The 17,216-nt window shown below is 32.9% G+C and overlaps 1 protein-coding gene across 2 annotated transcripts; it reads right to left on the bottom strand.

Annotated features, from left to right (window-relative positions):
* Positions 1-2,603: 2,603 nt before the first annotated feature.
* Positions 2,604-15,261, bottom strand: LOC110032456 (isoflavone reductase homolog). Of its 2 annotated transcripts, none has more exons than XM_020736096.1 (5): positions 14,993-15,261; positions 14,769-14,903; positions 3,771-4,008; positions 3,321-3,524; positions 2,604-2,954 (listed from the first exon to the last, which is right to left on the bottom strand). In XM_020736096.1, the coding sequence occupies exons 1-5, from the start codon at positions 15,179-15,181 to the stop codon at positions 2,788-2,790; spliced, it is 933 nt and encodes a 310-aa protein (XP_020591755.1). In that variant the 5' UTR covers positions 15,182-15,261; the 3' UTR covers positions 2,604-2,787. The 2 variants fall into 2 exon arrangements, with proteins under 2 accessions (XP_020591755.1, XP_020591756.1); XM_020736097.1 differs by having other exon boundaries at positions 2,817-2,954; positions 3,340-3,524.
* Between the last annotated feature and the right edge of the window lie 1,955 nt (positions 15,262-17,216).

Below are 17,216 nucleotides of genomic sequence, written 5' to 3'. Positions count from 1 at the left end.
ATGCTATACATATATCTTTCGCTGGAATACGGTTTTGTGCCTTTTTGGAAGCCTTTCATTTTTGTAAATTCAACCACTCTTTGATATATTTAAGAGGTTGGATTGAATTCGTGTTTTAGTTTAGTGGTTTTTTGTTATTATTATTTTGGCTTTCCTAGTGTAATTTCTTGGTTGGTTTGGTGATTTGGTGCTGCTTGCACCTGATTTGAGTGTGATATGAAAGTGTCTATTCATTCGGTTTCTTTATATAGATGTTCCTACTAGATCTTTGCCTTTTACTAGGATTTGAGTATTGAGCTTTGATGAATGCCAACCTTTCCTTAAAAATTCAACCGCTTTCTGAATATATTTTATATATTTGGAAGACTGGACAACATTTTATGTCTTTTTAGCACGTAAGTTATGAGCTCTTTGGTTTTTTGTTTTATTTCCTCTGCTTTTACTTTTGTCTTGTTTTTTACTAGTGTTTCTTCTGCTTTTACTTTGCCTGGTATTTGCTATTCTTTTCGTTGGTTCTTCTTCTTCTTTTTGCAGCTTTGTTCATGTACCTTTATGGTGAAATTTGTTCTTGTTTCAACTTTTTGTTAATGTTTTTTGTGGAAGGATTAGAGGCTATTTTCATTTGAAGATTTTGTGTCTCTCATTATAACTATATATATATATATATATATATATCAAAATTTAAAAATAAATAAATAAATAAAGTCATTAACAACCCCCAAAAAAAGAAAAAAAATATACCATGACTAACAATGATAAAATAATATTAAAAGCCAACGGCTCCCCCATGTGAAATTCTAGAAGGTTGGAGGTTGGATGCATGAATAAGAAAAGAAAAATGGAATTGTTTAAAAAGGTTGGCGGTGCCAGTGCTGGCCAATAATTGTTAGAGTCGAAATTTTACATAGCCGCCATATAACTCTTCTGTATTTACCTAACACTCCACGTCACCATGTGTTTTTTATATGCATGACCCGCATCCTTCACATAACATTGAAAATATTATAATTAACAACCTTTAGTAGTAAAACCACCTCTGTTTTGCATAGATTTGTGACATTAAAATGGTATAAATGTGAATATCACATTTCAGATGCTGGATATAATTGCAAATCGTGTAGAATTTATGTAAAATTTAAAAATAAAAAATAAAAAATCTTTCAATCTTGATTAAGCTTTAAGCTGTTGCCTGTATTGATTGAGATAACAGCTGATAACTTTACCCCAAAAACATTAATAATATCAGAAATAATTTCCAAATGAGATGCGTTAGGTGTTGAAATATCTTGTTAAAAGTTAAAATTTTATGGGGGCATTTACATACATACCACCAAATTCCTACACATTTACATACATAACAACCATTTTAAGGGGACGTTAACTTTATTTTTTTACACTTATACCCCCAAATCTTTCATATCACATAAAAAAAATGTCACTTAATTACATACCACCAAATTCCTACACATTTACATACATAGCAACCATTTTAAGGGGGCGTTAACTTTATTTTTTTACATTTATACACCCACATCTTTCATATCACATAAAAAAAATGTCACTTAACTTTTAAGAAGTGAAATACACATTTTCATGTATAGATAAAGCGACATGCAAAAAATACAATTTAGATGTTAAATATGTAAATACATGAGAAATTGAGTGGTATATATGTAACTCGACCCGAACTTAATATCTTCATTTTAAATGAAAATTTGTAGATGGTGTAGAGTCAATTTAGGGTTTAGGGTGATTGCAACCTTTTAAAAATGTGATTGTCAAGCTCTGGAAATTATAAATGACTAGACAACAATTTCCTTACAATCACCACACTTTAATTGATCAAATTGAAAAAAATTAACTTCCTACCAAAAAAAATTTCTGTAAGGCAAAAAGAAAATAGTTCCCCAAAAAGAATTATAATGGTGGTTTGAAATACAAAACAGGCAGAAAACTATCCCTAACATGCCCTATATATTCAAATTGTGGTCGGCGGTAATAATCATGATCATGATCATAACATTGAGATGGTATGTTGTAATGATAATCATAACATTGAGAAGTTTTCCCTACAACAGGAACAGGAACATGTACTGATCATGTTTGGTGATGTTGAACAATAGTGACGATGTGTTATTTTTAGGCCTACTACTTATCAATTCAAGGGCAACCCAAACCCATAGACGAGTGTGAGCAGTGGCAGATACTCCAATGCCATAATAAAATGAAAGGTCATTTACATACATACCACAAAATACTTTTCTATTTACATAAATATAACATTCTATATCTTTAATATCACTTCAAAAACACCACCATTACTAACTTGTTAAAAGTAAAGTACACCTTTTCATTCATGCTATACATATATATACGCATAGGTTCCAAAGTGTTTAAATGTAAATATCAAAGTTTAGGTGTTAGACATGTAAATTTAAAGGAATTGTGGGGCGTGCATGCAAACTTCCTTCAAATAAACAAACAAATCAAAATATAATCTTGAATCTAAATTTCATTTAACTTGCATCTAAATTTTATTTCAAATTATCTGCACCAAAACAGGAATAAAGTACATTAAATTTTCCAAAATGAAGCCAATCAAATAAGCAACAAACCCACAGTTATAACCAAAGTTAGTTGTTCACACTCAAACTTCAACCAGACAAATAACCAAAACGTCAACTAAGAAAAATAATAAAAATAAAAAATAAAATAAAGTAACATAATCATATACGAATTAGTAATTACTGCATTAAAGCCTTATATAAAGAAAATATAGAAGAAGTTCTACAGTAACCTGTTGAGATATTCATCCACAGTAGTGTACTTGACATCAGGATAGAGCTGGGTTGCTTCCACACCCTTTTCTGGGTCGATTTCAAAGTTGGTGTGGTCTCCCTTTACAAATGCAGTGTGATGGATAGACAGCGGAAGCTTTCGATGCTCCGGAGCCTCTGCGAGCGAAAGAAAAATATCAAAGATTTACATATATACAACTCAATTCCTATGAATTTACATGTCTAACATCTAAACTTCATTTTTACATGTATACCACCTTACCGAGGCATTAAAGATGTATTGAAATTTTTAAATAAAAGTGAAAGATTAAGGCTGATGGGAATCATCAAAACAAACGGATAAAAGAAAATAAAGCATGCAGAAAACACCAAGATTTTTATATAAATTTGCTTCATTTATGTTACTCCCAGTAGTTGTTAACATTGCAGGTTAAGTATGATAATGAAGATGATGATAAAGGTTTTATATAAAAATTTTATCAAAAAACCCCAACAGAAATCAGTCAATTATTCATTTCAGACCTTGGATTTGTTTCAGTACTTCAGTTTCAGGAACATAGATCCTCTCAAGTTTCTTCCCGGTCTTCTTCTCCCAAAGAGAGATAAGTTCATTTTGAGAGTAGACGTTCTCCGCAGGTCTCAGATATAGAATCTTGTTCAGGGTCCTCGGGTCATCGATAGCCTTCATCGTGTACGTGCCGATATCATCCTCGCAATTGAAGATTACTGAAACAAATAATGTCAGCTATACATATAAAAACCGGGTGTTCAGGAAATAAAAATTAGTGGCATTTACATACATTGCAATCAAATCTTTAATATCACATCAAATATAGCAGAATTAACACATTTTCATGCATAGGTTTGAATTATCAAAGTGAGATGAAAATAAATAAGAAAGTTTAGGTGTGAGATATGTGAATACATAAGAGTTGTGTGTTACATATGTAAATTTTCCTAAAAACTAATTACCCTTTGCGTTGCCGTCGCCCATGATGACGACCTTTTCGGTTGGGGGACTCCAGGGGCCAGCTTCCCCAATGGAGGGAAGGAAATAGCTCGCGGTGAAGTTGGCAACAACAAACGTGTATGGGATATTCTCTGCCTCAATAATTCGACGGATTTGGACCTTCGTATCAAATAATTTCTTTGCTGCATCGACAGGATGAACATTGTCAACGTCATTACCAAATTCTGCTGGGAGGAACCTCTGCAGAAGATACAATCAGTAGAAGACATCAGGCAACATAATGCAATGCTGATTTGAGATTACTACAATATATATTTTGATTGATTATCTATATATTAGCTTATCTCAAAGTAAATCTAAAGACCATAAAAAGCATCCTAATCAATTTTTGATCAGAAAATCCAAACCCAAAAGTACACCTAAATTCAATAGTTGCAATATCTGGAAAACTTCAAAAGAACCACATGCTTTCGAATAATCATTCTAGAAAATATTCTAAAACCATCAAAGCTTACTGAAAAGAAGATTGGTTTGATAACATGGAAAAAAATATTCGTAACAAAGAAAAACATCTGATTTACAAGATAAATACGCCGCTTAAAAAGATACTGAAATCAAGGACATTTGAAATTGTTTCTTTTAATTCATATTCTTAAGCAGAGGAATTCTATGACCAAAAATTACAAGTTAATTTAAGTGCCAACCTAATGCCCAATCTTATTCTATTAAATGGTATGGCATTAAAACATGAACCTGACCCAGCTCTTCCTTTTTTTGTATTTTCCAGCCAAGTTGCTATTTATTTATTTTTAAGTTGATATTTATAAATACACAGTTATTAGCACATTGATTCCTGTACACTGAACCTCTATACATTTTATAAATACCAACTTGATAGTTTCATCATCTAATCCATCTTTCATTGTATCAGAGTGAAGCATCGAGATCATGTCATTCTTTCGAGATAGATTCTTCTTTTCATAATCCTTCCTGATTCAGGATCACCTTAAGTTCAAGGATAACAAGCACCTTTTTCCTAATTGAGTTCCCATTCAAACGCAAACTTTGGATATTTTATTGTATGGAAAATATAATTTTGTTAACTACAAAGCTTTATACTTTCTTAAAAAAGAAAAGAAAAAGTGGCTGAAATTTTTTATTTGTAAGTTCCTCAAATAGGTGTTTATACACAAAGCTACCTAGAGAATAAATAAAAACTATGCAATAGTTAGAGAGATATACTAATTACAATAATTTCAAAAAAAAAAAAAACTACCATCAACAACTTTCTTGAACGCATTATTCGCTAACTACCAAGTGGAAAGCCATTTATATTTTTGTCTTCCGGCATACAATTCAACAAAGACTTATTTGGTTTTGGAAATAAAACATTCTTTTTTTGATTGAGTCACTTATATACCAATGAAATATTTAAGCTTGCTGAGTTTTTTTATTTCAAACATTACCGAAAGAATTTTCCTGAGTAATTTATCTATTTCATTGCATCACCTATTATAACTATAATATGAATATATATAATAAGAATTACAATTTTCCAATCAAAGAAACATTTTATGAAGCATTTTGTCTTCCGGCCATTGTAAATCTGACAGATTGTTCCAAAACCATATGTTAAAGTTGTTAATCATGAGAGACGATTCCTATATATATATATATTATTTTTTTTTGTATGGACCATCAAAAGTTAGCCGCTATATAAATTATAATATGAATTACATTCATTTTAGCAGTCTAGCAGCAAGAGAAATTTTTTTTTAAGAATATATCCCATAGAATTAGGTATAACATTTTAATACCAACCATGGCTCACATAATTTCAAGCTTCTATCTACATTAAATTTTAACGAGAAAATAACCGACTACAAAAAAATTTCTTTTGATAGATCTAGGGCTATAAAAAAAACTCATTGTTTGCAAAGAGTTCTTTATTTGCGAACAACTCGTTTTTTGACTCGTTGGGTGGCTTGCATTCGAATTGCTCGTTAAGCGATGCAAACATGAATAATTTTTTTAAGCTCAAATTATAAAAGAGTTGAACGCAAACAACTCTTTGTTCAAACGTGTTCGACTTGTTTTAACTCAAAATAAGAAAATTATATATATTACTTATAAAATAATATATCATATATATTTGTATCTAACATTAAATCACTACAGCTCGTATGGTTATGTGGTTTTGCATTTTTTAATGCATGAGAATGGTGCAAATTTGAATCTCACACCCTACATAATTTTTTTTTAGTTAATTTAAACGAGACAATTTCGAGCATAACACGAGCTGAACACGAACAAGAATATGTAAATCGAGTTGAACATGAACACACTCTTTACGCGCAATTTCGAACACGAGCCAATTGAATATAATTAATTTCAAACGAGCAAAACAAGAGCCAAGCTTGAGTTCGCTCAAGCTCGGCTCGTTTATAGCCCTAGATAGATCAATGATCTCCTAGATTTTTTTAAGGAATTCATCTCTTCTCATATAACATCCTTCTAACTCTAACTTCTATTTTTGTATTCCGGTATACAATATAGCAATAACATATTTCGGTTTGGAGGAAAAAATTACTTTTTTTTTTAATTAAGTCACTTATATACCAATGAATATTTAAACTTGTCGCTTTTTTTAAAAAAAATTTATTTCAAGTTTTCTCGAGAGCATGTTCCTTTGTAATTCCTTTCTTTTATTGCATCATCTATAATAACTATATTATGAGCATATATTATAAGAATTAAAATTTTTCAGTTAGTATAATCTTTTATAAAAAGTATATGATATTCTTGTCTTTGTTTATATCCCACCCCTATATATGGTCTCTATAAATTTGATAAATTGTTTCAAAACCATATAAAAAATTTTTGAATCATGATGGAAGATTCCTATAAACTTTTTCATCAACAGACACAAATAAATATGTATTTTCACATTAAATTGTTTTATAACCCATTTAAGGTTAGCAAAAGGTTAGCAACCACATAAATTATATTATGAATTGTATTCCAAGAAAAAAAAAAATTATAAAACATATCCCATAGAATTGAGTATATCATTTTGCTACTAGGCTTGCCTCATATCGTTTTAAGCTTTTATCTGCATTATATTTTAACGAGAAAATAACTTACTACAAAAATTTTTCTTCTAATAGCTCAATAATCTCCTATGTTTTTTTAAAGTCATTTATATGTCCTTCTATAACATTATTCTAATTATAACCCATTTAAGGTTAGCAAAAGGTTAGCAACCACATAAATTATATAATGAATTGTATTCCAAGAAAAAAAAATTATAGAATATATCCCATAGAATTGAGTATATCATTTTGCTACTAGGCTTGCCTCACATCGTTTCAAACTTTTATCTGCATTATATTTTAACGAGAAAATAACCTACTACAAAGCTTTTTCTTCTAATAGCTCAATAATCTCCTATGTTTCTTTGAAGTCATTTATCTGTTCTCCTATAACATTATTCTAATTTATTTGTCTTTAGGTAAACAATATAACAATAACATATTTTCCTTTTGAGTTTTTTTTTTTTAATTGAGTCACTAATATATCAATGAAATATTTAAGAATATCGAGTTTATTTTTTATTTCAAACTTTACTGAGAGCATTATCCTAAGTAATTCCTTTCTTTTATTGCATCACCTATAATAACCATATTAAGAGACAATAAGAATCACAATTTTTAAGCCAATATAATGTTTTATTAGACGTGTAAGATCGTCTTGTCTTTGTTTATATCCCACTCTATATATGGCCTTTGTAAATCTGATAAATTATTTCAAAAACATGTCATAAAGTTGTTGAATCATGATAGAAGATTCCTATACATTTTTTTTGTCAATATCCCCACATCAAAAGGTATATTCAAATTATATTGTTGTATAGACCATCCAAGGTTAGCAGCTATAGAATTATAATATGAAATGTATTCATTTTAATAGCAAGAGAAAAAATCATTTTAGAAGATATCTCATCGAATTGAGCATATCATTTTACCACTAACCTTTCCTAACATCATTTCAAGCTTCTATATATATTATATTTTAATGAAAAACAAATTTACATACTAAAAAAATTTTTAGTATGATAGCTCAATGATCTTCTAGGCATTTTTTAAGGCATTCATATCCTTCTCCTATGACAACCTTCCAATTTCTACTTTTAAATGCCTCAAATAAGATTTATAGAATTTTAACACGATTGGTGTTGATATCTACAAAGAAGATTTATATGAAAAAAAAAATATTTGAAAGGAAGTGTACTGGAGCGATTGATGAAATACACGTGGATGCATATGAGACGAATAATGAGCAGTTTACATTCATCGAGCATTGCGAATCACCAAAACAAAATATCATGGTTGTTTGTGAATTTAAAATGTGTTATACTTTTGTTATGGTCAATTGAGAAGGTAATGCACACGACAATTTTAATGTACTAGCATAATTGATTCTATTATATACTACTACAGAGGCAAAAATGTCATTTGATCAGAAACATCTACAACATAGCTATTGTAAAACTGCAAAAAATAGATAGTCAGCTTCTACGCAACTGCTTCCTGGCACAGCTATCGCGCAATAGTTTTTTAACAGGTTGCAGTTGCCCCAAACGAAACACTGAGTGGCTTCTTTCATTCAAATAATACATGGATAATGCATGCATGGCATATTACCTACGAATAGAGCAAATAAAATGCCATTTTATGCCCCCCATACTGCGCCATACAAAATGAGGTTGAGGGTGCTCCACACCGCACCATGCACAATTTGACGCTATCAGCATGTATGTTGGTAAGAAATATATACTTTGAATTTGGTTATATTATGAGAAAATGTAGACAAAATTTACACTGCTCATCAAGTTGTTATTGACCCGATTTCAATTATTTGTTGATCCCATTTATAGCTAAATGACTTTAATCGGTTGGACAATTCACCAGGGATTGTATTGCTATAATATATGTAAAGCTCATGATTATCTTACTGGGGGACCAAAGATATGATGACTCCTTCACAAGAAAGACTCGGTGAAGATGTTTTTTGATCAATCCTCAACTCACAGCATGAATATCATACGATGATCTAGTTACATGATGGTTTATGAAAACCCAATGTTTTCCTCTTTACTCAGCATCCTATATCTCTCTAACTTCTCTCTGCCACTTTAAACCTTCCCTCTGAGCCAGCATGTTTTACAAAGGCCAATAAAAATCTATTATAAAGGGCCCTCATGAATGAGGAGTCTAATTATAATAAAAAATAAGACATGCTTTTCATTTCCTTCTTATGGTGACATGAATATTGTTGCTTGTATGCGTGTGTATAAAGTGAAAAAAAGTTGAAGAGGCCGCCGAGGGCATTCAAAACCATCATTCCTCCAAAGGTGGAGTCAACAATACCTGAGAATGATGGTTCTGTAACATCAGGTCATAAAGATGGTTAATGACCATCAAAATCTCCTATAGAGGCAAAAGAAGTTTGGATTTGAAGATAAAAGAGGTGGTAGAAAAACTGTTCCACTAATTGTCAGAGCACTATAATTCTCTCATGATCAGAGAATTTAAGAGCTCTCAAATGAGTAGAAATAGGATAATATAGAGATTTTACCCGCCTAAACTAGGTAAATGTCTATAATCTATGAACTAAACCTAACACCTTGAAAGTAACCTGATCAAAATTATTGGAACAATATCAATAACGCAAGTTAAATTCAAGGTCGTTGAAAAACAACAATGACAGCCATCATTTTTACATCAAAATGTTTGTCCACTGGAGAGCAATCATTCACCAAAAACTTGCTCTAAAAATGGAGATCCACAGATATTACAAGATCACTAAAAGCTGAAATACTGTTAGTTAAAATACCATAAAACAAACAATTCTTGTTACAATTAGATCCCACAATTGCCGATCTTGCAGTGTGAACTCCCCAATCTAATATAACACTTGAACTAAGCAATTTTGACAAGTTTTTATTGTCAAATTTAAATATTTTTGGAGTGGTTGGATTTGCAGTAACAAGAAAATAATTTCAGCTATAGACTTGAAATAATGTTAGAAGTCAAAATTTACCTCTATTCATCCCATTTGACTGCCTCGGGATTTGGGCTTTGTGTCAAACTTCTCGCTTGACCAGTTGGAATTTCTTTTCTGATCCAACTGGTAATTAAAATTCATACATAACGTTTAGTACAAAATCTAACAGCATTTTCTAAGCACTCCCCAACTTGTAATTTACAATCAGTTTTCCTTGACTAAGTCCCCGTTTGGGGCAGCTGTGGGGCGGGCGCCTTGTGAAAAAAGCGCCCGCCGTTGTGCTTGAATATCACGTTGGCTTCAGATTATTTGTGCCGCTCTGAAACGCAATTCGCAAAATCCTTAATAGGTGAAGAAGCGGGATGGAGGCCGCATCCCGCGTATGCTTATCGCGTTAGGGTAAGAATTCCAGAGGTGCCCTTCTCTGCTCGGCCTCGCCCTCGCCCTCCCGATCTCTCTTCTGCTCCTTAACTCTCGCGGAGATCGGCACATATATAAGGTATATTTTTGACCTCACACTCTCCCCCTCCCCGATCTTTCTTTTGCTCATATCTCGCCTCATACGAGTATGTATTCGACCCTCACATTACTCGTTGCTTGGGAATGTTGGAATAACTATTGCTAAGCAATTGGTTTCATACCTCACTTGTTTTATTTTGGCTCGGGTTGCAATTTACGTACATATAGATTGGTGATTTATACCAAATCAATGAATGTTAATGAGTTAGAAAAGAAGAATGAGAGAGCTGAGATGTGGATTATTTGGGTGTCTATGCATCTTGTATGAGGAAAACAGATGAATCATTTCAGAGTTTTCATTCTTTCTTATCAATTATGAGAAGAACGATCAAGTGGAAATTAGAGAAAATTGGATGCATCTGTGTCATTTTTACATACATACCACTTCAATTCCTGTGCACTGTTGAAAAAAATCACAATGGGGGATTTATGCACATACTACTTCAATTCCTACTCAATTTGTATGCTCTGTTGAAAAAAATATAATGGGGCATACCACTCAGTTTCTATGCACTTGCATATGAATTTCAATGCTATTACATACAAAATATATTGGGGCATTTACATACAGACCACTCAATTCTTATGCATTATTTCAATTCTTTGTTATTGGTCTAAATGTGAGTGATATATTAGATCCTAAATGAGAGATGTTGTTACCTGGTTTTCGGTAGGTTTGTATATGGGCGGATGTAAAGAGATGGATTTTGTGTTTCTATGCATCTTGAATGAGTAAAACATTTCATTCACTAATAAATTTCATGGATGGAAGAATTCCACTAGCTGCAATGATTGAGCAAATAAGTGCTGAAACTTTTTCAATTCATTTGAAATTTTCTTACTTTTGATCTTGTTCTTTTCAATAATTTTTGAATTTAAAACAGCTATGGAGAATATATAATTATGCTTGTTTTCTACAGTTCCTGAGGATGAGCTTATTGAAGTTTCTTCTCATTTTAGTTTTAAAATCTGAAGCTGCACACGGATATTCCATTCATTAATGCACATGGATATTTCATTCATTAATGAATTAGATTTTAATTTTGTTTACGAAGCTGCATTTAGAAATTTAATGATGTTATGCCCACAACCATATGTTATTAGTTGATACAATCCCCTACTAAAGTCATAGAGGGTGTGCTTATGAAGGTTGATCAAAATATATTCAGTGGATTTCATTGTAATGCATTAATGAAAGTTGATCAAAATATATTAGAGTTTACTATAGAGATGCTTCTAAATGAAATGTCATTCTCCCATCAGCTTAACATTGATCCATTGGCTTTTATTGTAATGCATTAATGAATGGAATATTCATGTGCAGTTTCGTAAAGAAATTTAAAATCTATTGCATTAATGAATGACATATCCATGTGCAGCTTCTCAAATAATACAATTCTATATCCAACCACTGTTATTGAAAGGGGACTGTTTGGTTTGTTGGTTAAATGGAATGATTTTTGGGGATATATTGGTCTTTAGAGTTACGGGTTGCATTGGTCAACTATCACATTGCTTATATTTTAGAACTAAGGGTTGCATATTTGTAGTTGACAATGAAAAAAATTATTGTCACACTTGGCAGTTACTTCGGGTGGAATTTGATTCCACGATATGTATGAGAAGGTGCATTTCATATATAAGATATCTATTGCTTATTTTCACACATGTAGTTCAGTTGGATGTCTTTCTTTGTTATGTAACCTTACACAATTGCATAATAAAAACATGTTTAATGTCTTACTGTGGATGTAGGTCTTTGACTGAACCATATAATTCTTTCGTCTCTTTTTTTTTTAGCAAATTGCTACACTGTTGGTTCATTTGTATGGTATGCCTATAGCATGGTTAGATTTCTTCTCTTGTTGGTTCATTTGGATGGAATGCATTGCTATCTCGCTTTCTTATGCATGTTGAGTTACAATATTAATTTCTTTATGCATATGCAATTCTTCGTATAGTTACACCATGGCTAAGACAAATTAAGGTGGTTGGTTAACGATGTGGGAAAAGGAAGTTACAAATATTTTATGCAATTTCTGCATCACCGAGATTGAGATCGGAAATAGGTCAACCACGTATTTCAACAAAGAAGGTTGGTAAAATATAGCTAAAAGATTTAAATAACTGACTGGAAGGGATTATGATTGGCTGAAGTTTACCCCGAATGACCTCCAACTTTGTTGAAGATAAATGGGTAGATGAAATGTTTTCTGGACATCCAATTAGGTTCAGTAATATATTTTGAATGATTGTACCGATATTTATGGATATCCTGCACGAGTTCTCCCTGAATCACGGACTCCAAGGTTCTTTGAGAACGACGAGAAGAGAGGTATTGGCTATAACGCTATATATTTTGTCACAGAATGAATCAATTAGGAGTGCTATAGAGAGATTTCAGCATTCATCGGAGACAATAAGTCGTTATTTCTCCAAAGGCATACAAACTTTTGTTAGTTTAGCCGCTAAAATAATCAGACAAGAGGATCCATCATTTGCTAATACTCCAGGACAAATCGCAACTGATCCCCGTTACATACCTTATTTCAAGGTAATTATTGTTTTCTTTACGTACATATCAAAATACAAATATTTTCTAACCCTGCAAAACAGAACTGCATAGGTGCAATTGACGGTACTCACGTTGATGCCCGAATACCCAGCCAGAACAAGGTGGTTTACATTGGTCGAAGTAGTTCAACTACTCAAAATGTCATGGCGGTATATGACTTCAACATGTGTTTCACATATGTTATGGCGAGTTGGGAAGGGAGTGCCCATAATAGTCGGATTTTCTCCTATGCTGCTGGAATAGATCGCAGAGTTTTTCTCATCCGCCTTCAGGTATGTTCTGATTTATAAAATTCCTAGTTACATGTATTTATTGCAAATAATAATATCTTCCATAACTGGAAAATATTATTTGGTTGATGATGAATACCCTATGCAAATGGACAATCTGAAACCATATCTAGATACTAGGTATCATATTCCTGATTTTGAGCGAGCAAGTGACATTATTCGTGGTAGGAAAGAAATGTTTAACAAACGTCACTCCTCTTTTCGTGGGGTAATTGAAAGAACTTTTGGAGCAAGCAAGTGACATTATTCGTGGTAGGAAAGAAATGTTTAACAAACGTCACTCCTCTTTTCGTGGGGTAATTGAAAGAACTTTTGGAGCAAGCAAGTGACATTATTCGTGGTAGGAAAGAAATGTTTAACAAACGTCACTCCTCTTTTCGTGGGGTAATTGAAAGAACTTTTGGAGTTTGGAAGAAGAAATGAGTCATCCTACGTGATATGTCGTCATATTCATTTCAGAAGCAGGTGCATATTGTGATGGCAACCATGACACTACATAACTTCATCCGACGACACCTTTCACGTTCAGATACGGGTTTTAGTATGGCTGATAACGATGAGTTGAATATCTATGAATAACCATCAGAAATTATGCTCGGGCCTTCAGTTCCTGAGGATAAGAATGACTTTAATGAATTTGAAGTTCATGACGTGGAGGGTGTGGCTGAGATGGCTGCTCTGAGGGAGTCTATAACATATGCTATAAATGACAGCTCATCCTACGAGTATTTCTTTTCTTCGTACATTATAGATCAATTTTTATGTGTTTTTTTTTTTTGAGATAAGATCTGACATTTGATTTTTTTGATTTTTTTTTCGCAGTTATACTAACATAACTTCTAGGATTTCAATGATAGACATAGTTGTTTTGTGTTATTGTGGACTGTCGGCTCTGTTGCTCACATCGCATAACCCTCATAGCTTTGGGAGACAGTTTTACGGTTGTGATAAGGGTGTTTCAACTCATTGTGGTTTCTTTCAATGGGTCAACAGTCCCATATGTTACATTGTCAGCAGTGATGAAAATTTAATGTTTTCCCAGGTTGATAGTGCAGTTGGGGACAGACGTAGTCAGAGCTTGAAATTTAATATTTTAAAATTTCTCATTGTATTGTATTTGTCTTTATCTTTTTTTTTTTGTACTCAAGAGAGTGTGAGAACTGTATATCATCTTTTGGAACTGATCTGTGATGATTTTATGCTTCTGCACTACTGTGCTGCTAATAAGTTATTCTTAATAAGCTCCCCAAACAGTTTTATTATACAGGGGCAGTAATGTCATTTATACAGTCATAATTACCGATAAGCTATTCTGAATAAGTTGACTCAAACAGTAAGTCAGTTTATTTTGATAATCTGTAGATTATAAATAATCAACAGTTGCCTCAAACCGACCCTAAATCAAAATTAATAGTACCATCCATCCCAAACAAAGACACTACTAAACAAAACAAATTACATCAACCGGAAAAGCTAAGAAAATAAGCCGCAAAAGCATAAAAACAGAACAAACAGAAAACAAAGTATACACACTCCAGAAGCAAACAAACCTTCACGTTCCCAGCGTCCTTAATCGCAGCAATGATCTTCGGCTGGTCAGCGATCTGGTCATGACCTACAGTCGATATCACCACATCCACCTGCTTTATCGCTTTCACAAGACTCGCATGGTCATGAAGATCCCCCTAAAAACAATCCACCCAAAAGTATTAACCGAAACAAACCTAATTCAAAATAAAGGGTTAGGGTTAGGGTTAGGGTTAGGGCGCCGTACGTAGACAATCGTGACGCCGGCGGCTTTAAAGTCATCGATGACTCTAGCTTTGTCAGGATCGGAGCCGGCTGAACCTTCCCGGATGAGGGCGAAGGTGGGATGTCCAGTGCGCACACTCGCCCTCACAATGTACTGTCCGACGAACCCCGTGCCGCCGATGATCAAGATCCTGCTCTTCTCCAACGCCATTAGCGTTCTCCTTTCTCCTAATGGTTCTGTTAGCAGCGTGCAAAGGGAGGAATTATTGCGTGCTTTGTCCGATACTGCGATACTGAAGATAAGATCACGGTCAGGATTATTTTTATTTTTTTTATAAAAAAAATAAAAAAAAAAAAAAAAATAGGTGGGGCCAACCGAAATCAGGTGATCTACAGTCCGGATCGAACACCGGTGTCCGATCCGTATGAAATAATTTTTCGTGATGCAAGATAATATATTTAATGAAATAGAGGGGGCATGCAGCCTTTCTTTATAAAGGAGCAAAAACGATGCGTTTTTAATATTAATCTTTTACATTAAATTTTAAATAGTATTTAATTAATAAATTTAGATATTATAATAAATTTAAAAATTCAAGATATTTTTATATGAAATTTATAATATTAATTTATTTAAATATTAATGAAAAAACTAATAAATATTAAGTTAAGAGAAGTCTAATATTCTGTTATTTGAATATTTTTAAAATTAAAATAATTAAAATAATAATTTATTAAGTTTCAATATTCAAAGCAAACAGATTTCAGGTTTCATTAGTCTACAACAACAACAACAACAAAAAAGCCTTAATCCCACTACGTGTCATGTTTAGTGTCATGTTTTCATTTAGTTCTAGTAAATTAAGATCATTTCATTTTTTATACAATAAGCCCAAGTTTTCCTAGGTCTACCTCTGTCTTTCTTAACACAAGTCGAATCTAAAACATCTACTCTTCTAATCATATCATCAGATGGTTTGTATCTAGATTGTTCACATCTTTTAATAATTTGATCACCAAAAGTCACGCTTTTGTCACTAAAGCTACTACTACTAAAATTACATTCCATGTATTCAGTTTTAGTTATACTTAAATGAAGACTTTTAGGCTCCAACGTAGACCTTAATAATTCAAGTTTTTCCTGGGTTTTTTCTCTCGTTTTATTCATGAGAAGGATATTATCAGCAAAAAACATACAACAAGGTACATCCTCCTGTAGATGTTCAGTAAGACCATTCATAACTAAAGCAAGAAGATATGGGCTTAAAGCCGATCCGTGATGTAATCCAATAAAAATAGGAAGATATTTGGTCAATCCTCTTTTGGATTGAACACAAGTAACAGCTCTAGTATACATTATACACATATATTTAATGACTTGAATATATGTCATATCAACACCTTTCTTCTCAAGAACTCTCCAAAGGATATCTCTTTGAACCTTATCGTAAGTGATGAAAATTTACAGCGGTAGAGTAATGAATTATTGTCTTAGTGTTGTGCGAAATTTCAACACACACACAGATGAAAGAAAAAAAACGGTGATGGCTCTAGAAGTTTTTTACGTGGAAAACCAGTAAGGGAAAAACCACGAGGTCTGACGCAGTTGTGAAAATTCACTTTTAATTGATGATTACATAAATCCCTTATCCCACATACGGAAAAAGGTAATTATATTTTTCATATTACAACATCGACTGATGGTGTCTGGTTGGAGGTGATCAATGGTGGTTAGTGCCAGTGGATGACGGTTGGCGGAGGTCGACGAAAGTTGGTGGTGGTTGACTGCAATCGACGAGGGTCGACAACGGTCGGTGGTGATGCTGAACTGCAGCTTTTCCTCAATGCCTCAAACTCTCTCTCTAAATTTTAGCTTCCCCTCATGTGAAGGGTGGGTGTATATTTATATTGTTTTGAGTGCAATTAATGCAAGAATATCAATCATTTTGATAGGACGGTCCAAAGAGCTTCATCGGATCATGCCGTGTTTAATGGATATTTGAATACCTTAACGATGTCTGAAATGAGTGATATTGGTCTCGTTGGATTCGTCTTGTCGAGCTGTTCGATTCAAGTATAAACTTGTCAGTGTCGACATCTATTGGCCATCCAAATGTGTACAAAAATCTTTCAATAGTGGTTTAATGACTTGATCTGAGCTTGATTTGACTCGGATTAGACTAACTTTCATATCATTAGGTTCGTCTCTTCGAACCAGTTAGTTTTACTATAAGTTTGTTGAAATC

The sequence above is a fragment of the Phalaenopsis equestris genome, unplaced genomic scaffold (genome assembly GCF_001263595.1).
Source record: "Phalaenopsis equestris unplaced genomic scaffold, ASM126359v1 Scaffold000946, whole genome shotgun sequence".
NCBI classification, from domain to species: domain Eukaryota; kingdom Viridiplantae; phylum Streptophyta; class Magnoliopsida; order Asparagales; family Orchidaceae; genus Phalaenopsis; species Phalaenopsis equestris.
The sequence above is the reverse complement of the archived record's forward strand: the minus strand, read 5'-3'. Positions and strand labels throughout refer to the sequence as shown.